This window comes from Aquila chrysaetos, chromosome 13 (genome assembly GCF_900496995.4).
Source record: "Aquila chrysaetos chrysaetos chromosome 13, bAquChr1.4, whole genome shotgun sequence".
NCBI lineage: Eukaryota > Metazoa > Chordata > Aves > Accipitriformes > Accipitridae > Aquila > Aquila chrysaetos.
Window position 1 is genome coordinate 32,290,834 of NC_044016.1, and position 10,659 is coordinate 32,301,492.

Consider the following 10,659-nt stretch of genomic DNA (forward strand, 5'->3'; position numbering starts at 1 on the left):
ACAAATTTCCTGGCAAAGGAACAAGGAAGACCACCTCTGCCCAGAGAATACTACCTCTACCCTATCCAGTCCATGAAGTCCAACTATAACATGGGCGTGGAAAAAGGCAAACCTGAATACTCTGCCACACAGCTGTATCAGGCAGTCATAACCACGCCATGGATGTCTATGTTCTATATAACTGAGTGCACAAATACAGTTATTTCTATATCTCCTCTTCTCAGTTTTATTTAGAATTTGAGGGATTTCTGGGGCTGGTCTCCTTCTTCCACTACTTTGCAATGTTAGTGCTTAAAATACATACACAGGCTGCTACAAAGAATTCCTTAGAATAGCCTTAAGCTGTCCTCTGCATTGTGTTTACCCGCTCTGTTTGGGGTTTTATTATTATTACTACTATTATTATTCCCTACTTAGCTCCCTGCATTGTAATCCTCCTTTTAAAAACTTCTCTTATATTTTACATCATGATTTTCAAGTCATTAGAGAAGCTAACATATAGAACAATTGCTTCTAAGAAGAGACCTGGAAGAAAGACAGCAACCCCATGTACTTCTCATATGGCTTGCACTGAACAGTCATACTGGCCTTTCAATATTAAAACCACAGCCAATCTAAACCTGCTAGGGCCACACTTAATGCCTAGGCAAAGCACACAGAGTTTCACTAAGACCTGGAAGCCCAGAAAGCAGTAACATAAGAAGTGTGTGTCCAGATCCAGCAGAAAGGTCTGGACCCTCATTAAAAAATTCAGTGCCACACCAAGCTCACCAAAAACACAGCAAAAGTGTTGCTACAAACCATTATCGCTAGTTATAACAAAGCTACATTATTTTAAAATTATATGAAATTAATATATGAATTTATATACACAGTCTATTCAACCCAAAGATTAAAAACCTTACCAACTGCACTCTAAGGGATAAACAGAAGGCCCTGAAGAACACCAGGGCAAGCCAGCAGATTTCACAAAGGGCAATGAGAAGTCCTATGGATTGTTCTTCCCAAAACGGCAACACTGGTTATTAGTTCCCAGTCCTACCTCATACAGAAAAAGACAGTAACAAATGTACTTCTGAAAAACTAAGCATCATAACTATACTTAAGGCAGGCAGAGAAAACCTCCTTGGCTAACATGAAACAGTTCCTAATTTGACCCTGGAGCAGATGATCCCATGGAAAATTCTGTCATTGGCAAAAGCTGGCGCCCTAGCAGGAAAATTCTCAATCTGCTAAAAGAACAAATACTCTACTGCTAGTGCTTCCTGCATACAAAGGAAGAGGCGGGAGCTGGTCTTTTTTTACCTTACAGCATCCTGAGACCCCCTGACAAAGCAGGATTTTTCCTCCGTCCCGTCCCATCTTCATTCTCACAGGAAGCAGCCAGCCAGCACTGATGCACCGCTCAGAGGGAACCATTAACTGGAGCAGCTCTTCTCACGACCAAGTCTGTACAAGACCCTGGCTGACCACAAGCATGGGAACACTACAGCAGCTGTCTCACCACGACCACGTTCAGGTTTCCCAGGGAAAGGGGAAACGCAATACCTGTTGATTATTAACTAGTTTGGGAGCAAAACCTCACAGAGCATCAGCTGTGCTGCTGCTGCACTCCAGGAAATGGCAACCAGGCCCTTCTCACACAATTTCAATGAGGGTCTCCTCAAGATTTTCACTGCTCTAAGCAACTAAAAATGTACTGCTCTCCTAAACGAGGGCTCCAGCAGGACAGGAGCAAAGTTTCGTCACGATGCCCTACCAAAACAGTGCTGCCCCACCACAGTGGCAGCATAGCCTGGGACCATCCAGGGTGTCTGAGAGCATCTCATGCCCCTGAGACCCCACGACACTGCTGATGCACAGATGTTGGCAGCCCTTCTGTGTCACAGCAACCACAAAGACGTTAAAATCAAGGAAATTTTGCTACAGCAATGTAAAACACCACCAAACTCAGCAGTTTTCTGTCCCTCTCTCCCAAGACTGGTGTGCCTATTGCTCTCCAAGAGCAGAGCTGGGAACGCAACAAATGCACAGCTCAGCTCCCGCTGATCACAGCCTAAGCTGTTAGTGCAAATACTGACAGGTTAATGCACTGCTCAATAAATGGGAATAGCCAAGCCCCAGCAAACAGCTGTGCTGCCCATTGCCCCCATCACCTGGGTCCCCATGGGCCATTAGCAACAGGAAGCACCTGGACCTTAGCCCAGCACATGAAATTCAACCTCCTCCCCACCTCACTAACCATCCCTGGCCAAAACCCTAACAGAGAAGGGAAGGCTATTGTCCCCAAAGCCATGCTCTCCAACAACAGGGGAAAACAAGCCCTTCCTGATATGACCAGCTTAGCCCTCACAACAAAAAGTCAGATATTTTACAGGGCTGAGGCTGCCTGGATTTACCACACTGAACAGGCTCAGTGATGCTCCTTCCCTGGAACCTCAGGGTATTTCCCTGAAGTAAAATATTTGTGTGTGTGGGAAGGGGAACAACCAGAACCACAAGAATTAGATAGCCATAACATAAGAAAAAAAGCCTGTGGCTATAAGCATTTGGCCTTGCAAGTAGTCTCCACCAGCACCATTCCAGGTGCTTGTGTATCTGCAGTAGTGATAATCCATAAAACTAAGCTGACACGTCAGTGGAAAGGATGCTTACCATCTTATCATTAAAGACAGGAAACAAAATACTTTCAGTATCCCGCTAAAACAGCAAGAAAGCAGTTTACTAGCAGGAAAAAAACTGTCCTTCCACTTCCCAAGCTCTCCGGAGACTTTATGGCTTTCCAAAAACAAAACAAAAAGACCCTAAGAATGGTTTCCTTCAATGCTCAAAACATACTTTTCACACCCAAAGGCCTGACTGCCAATTTAAACTCAAAGTGCTGCCAGATAGATGAGCTGAGCTAGGGACTACACTGCTTACCCCATCAATCAGCAAAGTCATCAAGCCACTGTCAAACTTCATTATCTACAGGCACATTGAAATCATCACTATAATTTGATTTTAATTTTCCATTATTATTGTTATTATGCAGAATTTAGCAAGGTCTTGAAAAGCTATACCAATGCCGCGTGCCTCACCTTACACAGATCTGAAGAGCTGCAAAATAATTCAGAAAAATCTAATGATAGTAACTCCCAGTTCCTGCCTCTCTCACAGATACTAACCCTTTCATTCTTACTCAATTTTACAATACTCACTATCAACCTCTTGACTTTTTGCTCCACAGGTAGCCTCAAAGTCACTCTACCAAGAGGTTTTCCTATGTAATGGTTTCCTGCTCCACTGACCTCTCAGCCCAGCAAAAGAAACCAGAGAAAAGGTTGAAAACCTTTCAACCAGAGCCCACTAAACCCTGCCGAACAACCAACTCTTCTGCCATTGCAGAGAACAGGGAAAGTTCACACACTTCACATTCATTCTGCTCTTAGTTTCAAGCAGCCACTTCTCCCGCACAGCTCTTTTCCAAGGAGATTTTATCACCTGAGCATACATACACTGCATTTAGCAAATTACTGTTACATTTGCAGTTCTGACTGGGGTGCTGTTTGAGCTGATCTATAAATACAGGTAATGCATACTCCTTTGAAATGAAAGGAGCTAGCTAAGCACTATTAAGAAAATGCATTTTCCACTTTACATCCCTAATTCTGAGTACACAGCTGTTTATGTAGTAAATATTTACCTTTCAAGGTAAAATCTATTTTTTATTTTTTACACTTCTTGTTGTTACAAATAAACATATTGACAGAAGGCAAAAAGAGCTGAATAACTAGACAATTTACTCTGAACTAACACACCTATTTGTAAGGCAGCAAGAGAGGAAGGAAAGGGAGGAGGGGGGCTGAGAGAGAACAGAAAGTGCCACCGATCGTACTCATTAGGCAGCAGGGTCCCAATTAGTAATTTTTCACACAGAGATAATAAGGGATGTGCTGGAAGGAAGCGTGGCTATAAGATGAAGGAGGGTCTGAAACTGAGAAAGCAGCATGGTACAGTATGTACAAAGGGGAGGCAGAATCCAAATTCTGCGTGCCCCAAAGGAATCACACTGAACAAAGAAACCCTACTTCAGGCAAGCACATGATCTCACCCCTCTGCCTGCAGACTTCAGATTAGTCATTAAGCCACTTTACATTCTCGGCATCAATAAATAAGGAAGTAACTCCATGTCAATAGCTAATTCAATTTCCATACAGAAAACTCATGTTTAACAAACAAAGTATGTCGATAGCGGATCTCAGCTTCCACTGCAGCAGTACCTAGGAGACTCAATACAGAAATGTTTCTCCCTGAAAGCATTTTTCAGGTGAACAGTTAATGGAATCTGTGCCTATATGCTAAAAGGAAAGAAAAAAAGAGAATCAAATGTAGTGTTAAATAGTTAACATTACACAGAATTAAGTAAACACCTCCAAATAACGATACTACCGTGCTTAACACGGGCACAGTAGCCTTTGTTCAGTGCCAGAGGGCCAAGTTTTTCCTCGTGTGACTGCTGATTTACAAAGGGCACATTCATCCCAAATACATAAAGGTTTTGCAGCAGTTTTCCTTCAAGAATATTGAGTAGTATTACAACATACCCTGGGCTCAATCCTAATCTAAGTGACACAGCATGAAAGGGCTGCTCTCTGGAAAAAGACACAAGATGCTAAGGATGAACTTGGAAATCACTATGGCAACTCTGCAGGTTCCTTTCTGTTCACCTTCAAGGCCGATACTCCAGTGGAGGTAAGAAAACCCCTTTCCACAGGAGTAGTTAATATGCATTATGGCCAAAACCAGAAAAGGTCGCAGTCTGTCTGCTGCTCAATTAGAAAGAAGGTTTGCTCAAGGAAACCCAATGCTAAAATGAAAAAAATCATAACTCCCAAGGAGTGCTCAGGAGGTGTTACACACTCCAGTAAATCTCATTTGAAAGGTCAGGTGGTTCAGTAGCTGTCGGAGGCCCAAGTTATGGTGAGCAAAAAAAGCCTAACCAAGTGTGCCTAATTTGTGAACAAAGTCAGAATTAACCTTTAGGGTTTTTGCTTTTGTGAGTACAAAACATTGTTTGCAGTGCTTTCTGTCTTCCTGTTCGTCACAATTAATTTATCCTGGTGCTAATAAATCCTCTTTTCTTACATGGCCCCACTACAATTCCAGCAGCAGCAGCTTAGGCCCAAACTTTTGACTTCACTTTACTAAAGAGAACAAAGGCTGATTTATCTAAATTTAAAGAGGGAGGAAGCCAGCGGCAACACAATACTTGCCTCTGACCGCTCTTCAGAGTGTTGCTGCACTGTAATCATCAGTATCATGTATGGGAACATGTTATTTCCACTGCCCAATCTCAAAGAACTATACAGAAAACTGGTAACTTTGATAGTATAAGCACTGTGAAGTAAGAAAAAAGACATAGTTGGACATGGTCTTAGTCTCAACCGTACAAAATACTGTTCATAAGCATTTGGGGGTTCATTTACATTCCCTCGACCCACTGTGACCACAACATTTTAAGTAACCACAAACCTCTAAACTCAGCTTTTTTCTTATTAAATTGAATATTTATTTTAAACATCCCTACTTTTCAGTTTCAGAAGTGCCTAAAAGCCCTATCAATAGTAAAAATCTACTGTAGCTTCAAGTGGAAGACCAGTGTCAGTGCCTTCCTAGAAAGAACCACAACAACTTTAACTTCAGCAATGAGATGTGGGAATACCCGTACAACATAATTAAATGGACTTTAGTATTTAAACAACAAGAAAACTTTAATAAAGTAGAACTTCTCCCCTTTTCATGAGTTGCTGTAAGGCCAATTGCAAATTAGCAAGTAAATGAACAAATACGAAAGGACGAAACCAGAGATAATGCGTGCCAGTGTACTTTGTTCATTTCTTTAAAAACTCTCATTTACTTTTAATTACAAGTAGCGCTTGCTGGTGTATGTTCTGCAGCATATTTTGTAAAAGCCTTTATGATAAAAGTACTTCACTGCAGAGCTCTTAAATCATTATTCAGAAGCATAGCAAAAAGTTAGTCAAGCACTTGTACACAAAGATTAGCGTGGATTACCAAAAAATGAATGAGCTGTTTTCTATTACACCGTTGGCAAGGACAACTGAAGTGTTTGCAAAAAGTCTTGCTGGACTAACGGAGCTTGATGAACTGCATATCCCAAACAACCCAAAAGGCACTGGACGCACCCAGTGAGCAACATGCCTTGCTTGCCCAGCTCGCCTAGGAAAGGTGAAATATTTTTTTCCCAAATTTCCCCACAGCTCCAGCCTTTCACCAGCACCAGTGTCAGTAATGTCAGCAGCCCTAGCTCGGGCCAGCTGATAGCTGCTGCTCTGAGGGAGGAGAAGGAGGGCAGGTCATCCACACTAGAGATCACGGTCTTATAAAACTCAGTTATTCATAAAAGTATAAATGCACGGCTTCTCCGTTAAGATGGCAGTTTCCTTTTTCTTCCTTTAAGCCAAGTATGGAGATACTCTATGGGTGACTTTTCTAAGTCTTTTCTAAGACTTTTCTTCCCTCTTTGCAGTTGGTTATTTTTAAAAAAATAAACAAATTATACATCTTTGTATCATAATAACTGCTTTCACGCTGGCTGAAGTGAAATTAAAGGATGTTTTGAGTTAAAAAAAAATAACAGTGATGTTACTTCAATGTTGTAACATCGTTTCTTTAGACTACATTTACTGTGAAATAAATGCTAACATCACTGGGGACTTAAAAAAAAAAAAAAATTTAAAAATCTTAAAACTTTCAGACTGCGAAATGAGAGATGGCTACTTTTCCACCTAAAAAACCCCTACGTTCCCCCGTACTCAACACGGCTCCCCCCATCAAGAGCTGCCGGCCCTCCCAGCCCAAAGGCAGCGCCCAGCCGAGCCGCCCGCCCCCCTCCAACGGGAGAAGCGCTACCGGCCCCGGCCCCGTCAGGGCTCAGCTTCGTTCCCCCACGCCCCCTGCTCGTTCCCGGGCTTCGCTCGGCGCCTCGCACCCGTTCCGGCTCTCCAGCCGGGCACCTGCACCGGCGGCGTGAGGAGGGGAGAGGGAAGGGGGGTAACGGCGGGTGAAACCCGCCGTTACCCCCCTTCCCTCTCCCCTCCTCACGCCGCCGGACCGGCCCGCCCTCCCCCTCAGCAGCCGCTGGGCCCTCAGGCCGCCCCCCGCTCACCTGAGCTCGGCGCCGCCACCGCCGCCGCCGCCTCCCCCCCGCCGCCGCGGCGCCGCCTCTCGGTACCGCCCGGCCGGGGCTGCGGTCGCCACATCCCGTCCTTGCCCCCCCCCCCCCGCCCTCGTTCTTTTCGACCCCTTACCGGGGCGGAAAGCGGCGGTGGCGCCGGCCACTCCCAGCCGGGGGCGGGCCGCAGACGGCTCCGCCGCCCTGGGGAAGGAGAGGGCCGCGGGCGGGCCCGGCGTTGGAGGGAGTTGTTCAGGGCCGTTCTCAACGCGGAGGCCCCGGGCGTGGAGCCGTGCACGGCGCCCAGAGAGCAAGGGTCCTTCAGGTCAAGGCGCGTCCCTGCCCGTGCAGCGGTCTCGGGCTGTCCGGTCTCCGTTCCCCCGGCTCCGCAGGATAGAGGCGTTGAGTTAGGAGGGAAGAGGAGGCCGCTACGGTCCCGCTCTCCATCTGCATCAGCCTGAAGGGACCAGCGCCCCAGAGGAGCCGCCTCTGCCACACGTACAGAGGCCTACGGCCTCCATTTCGCACGTCTTGGGGAGCTGCAGTCCCAGCATCACAGGGATATGGCTTATACCAAACATACATACCGAATCCACTGTTGGGAAACGATCTGTTTTCAAATTTAGCCGTACAGTGCGTTGCTTGGGTCTTACAGCCACCGTGTGACTGTTCACGGGCCCTACTCTGGCACTGTGTTGTGTGTCAGATACTCAATGAATTCAGCAAGGCACGCGTACGATTAGAAAGTATGGTATTCATTGGCTTTAAGCAGCCAATGCTCTGCATGTATTTTCATTACTTTTGTACGGCTTCAAATCTCTTGATGTCAAACACAGAGCTTTTTCATTTTGTTGCAAGGTGCTATCATTTATATGTATGTACGGGGTTTTGGCTGGGATAGAGCCAATTTTCGTAGCAGCTCGTATAGAGCTCTGGTTTGGATTTGTGACCAGTGTTGATAACACAGGGATGTTTTCGTTACTGCTGAGCAACGCTCACACAGAGTCGAGGCCTTTTCTGCTTCTCACCCCACCCCACCAGCGAGGAGGCTGGGGGGGCACAACAAGCTGGGACAGGACACAGCTGGGACAGCTGACCCCAACTGACCCAAGGGATATTCCAGACTGTATGTTCATATGACATCATACCCAGCAGTAAAGGTTGGGGGAAAGAAAGAGGAAGGGGAGGACATTCAGAGCGATGGCGTTTGTCTTCCCAAGTAACCGTTATACGTGACGGAGCCCTGCTTTCCTGGGAATGGCTGAACACCTGCCTGCCAATGGGAAGTAGCAAATGAATTCCATATTTTGCTTTGCTTGCGCACGCAGTTTTTGCTTTACCTATTAAACTGTCTATAGCTCAATCCATGAGTTTTCTCACTTTTACCTTTCTGATTCTCTCCCCCATCCCACGAGAGGCAGGGAGTGAGCGAGCAGCTGCGTGGGGATTAGCTGCCTACTGGCGTTAACCCACAACAATATACAGCAAATAATTTCAGGTCCTTTTTCTAAGATCACTGTACCTTTCCTGAGGCCGTCCCCTTGAACTTACATGTCATTGCAACAACATGAATTTCTGCTAAAATCCCCTCCCCTGTTTTGTGTTTTAGATAATTTTAGTCCTCCATTATTTCCCGTGTATCTTCCCATCCCTAGTTAACACATGCATCACCTTTTGCTATCCCTAGTATTTCTCTACTGACAGTCAATTTTATTTCTATTGATACCCATAATTACGAGCCTTATACAAGCTTATGACTGTCCACTGACTACAGCTTTTTATTAACTTTGCTAAAGTAGTACCTGCTTCAATCATGGATCGTCATATCCACTGTATTAGCCATGTACATGAAATCAGCATTTTTTCAAAATTACCTACATCCATCCTAGTCTTCAAGAATGCTTCTGCCTTCTCAGATGCAGCAAACGCTATTATAAGTCAAAAATACCATCCTGGGCACGGGGAAGTTCTCATAACATTGAGAAAAGTTGCTAAAAATAAGCCCAGGTTTATCTAACAACTGACAGCTTACCAATATTCTCTGGTTTCAGTCCATTTATTAAGAAATACAGGACATGCTAAGGGAGTTTTGACCTCCTATTCCAGTCTGTGCCCTTCCTGACTTGTGAGGGAAGACAGTGAGCAGCTGTGCCTCACATGCCAAAAATAGCCATGCATCCTTCTTCCTTCAGCCTTGCTGTAGGGCGTCTGATTCAGATGATGTCAGTGCTAGCTCCCATCAGTCAGAGAGAAATTTGTTGTAAAAGGGCAGCTGTACTGGTGCAGACAAAGGGCCCATCTAGCGCAGCCTTGCCTCCAACTCAAACCCAGGGCAGTTGCCTCAGCAAGAGTAGGAACGAGGCAGCACGCAACACTTCCCCTTCGGACTGTCCCACCAATGTCTGCTCAGGGCTTTCCTCAGCTCGGTTCAGTTTGTCGCGCCGGTAACCTGCAGCGGCTCTCACGCTCTCCAGGCGCTCGCCCAGCCTCTCCTTGAGCCCGCTTCAGCCTTTGCCCCACGCAGCACCCACGGGTGAGGGGTTCCCCGGGTCTCACCCACTGCGGGAGGCACCAGCCTCTGGTGCTCGCTCTGAGCCTGGCTACGGCCAGCTGCCTTTGAAAGCTGCCAGATTTTTTGTGCTTGAAGAAACTGAGATTTTCCAAACGTGTCCGTGCCTCTGATGATTTCCGTATGCGTTATCACATGATGTGATCCTTTTTCCAAACTGCGCGGTGCTAAGCTACTCAGACTGACCGTGTGCAGAAGCTGCTCCAAACCTTTGATTATCTTTGTTGTCCCTCTCTGAATTTTTTCTATTGCTGCTTTTTGGGATGAGGCGGCTAAGGAAGGGTGCAGCTTAGCTATGAATTTCTACAGTGGCATTTTCATGTTTCCCGTTGTGTTCTGTGTTCCTCTACCAATAGTCTGCAACATCTGATTGTGGTTTTCTGACTGCTGCCACACACACTTAGCTGGTATTTTCTGATACGTAACTAATCCCACAGTTTCCTTCTCAGTGGCAGTGATCATCTCAGAGCTTTTCATCTTATATGAGAGGCTGGGATTGTTCTTACTGGTAGGTGTCGATTCAATTTATACACAGTGAATTTCATCTGTTCTTTGATTGTTCAGTCATTCAGCCTCATAAGGTCCTTCTGCAGCTCTTTGCAGCCAGCCCTTGTTCATGCTACCTCAAATAACTTAGTGTCAGCAGCAGACTTTTTTCAGCTGCTATATATGTTGAACAGCAGAGGTTCCAGAGATGCTAATCAGTCCAAAGCTACCAAAAGGTAACTATTCTCTAAACTAATATTCAAAAGAAGCACAGCATGATCTGTACTCGGAAAGAAGCCCTGTTAATGGATTCTTTGCACTTGCTCTGAGTCTGTTCGAAGAGTTAAAGTTTATCCCAAATTTCAACACTTCTCCTTCAGGTGACTTTGCCTTACCTCATGTGTACTCACATCAATGTGTATATTTA

General features: G+C 45.5%; 1 protein-coding gene across 4 annotated transcripts in view; it reads right to left on the bottom strand.

The window, feature by feature from the left end:
* DISC1 (DISC1 scaffold protein) overlaps positions 1 to 7,441 on the bottom strand; it is a 238,696-nt gene extending 231,255 nt beyond the window's left edge. For 2 of the 4 annotated variants that reach the window (XM_041128466.1, XM_030035565.2), the window contains exon 1: positions 7,172 to 7,432. In XM_041128466.1, the coding sequence (XP_040984400.1) occupies positions 7,172 to 7,265 (94 nt within the window). In that variant the 5' untranslated portion in view covers positions 7,266 to 7,432. Of the gene's footprint in view, positions 1 to 7,171 lie in introns of all 4 variants that reach the window. The other 2 variants (XR_003926345.2, XM_030035564.2) reach the window with 2 other exon arrangements.
* Between the last annotated feature and the right edge of the window lie 3,218 nt (positions 7,442 to 10,659).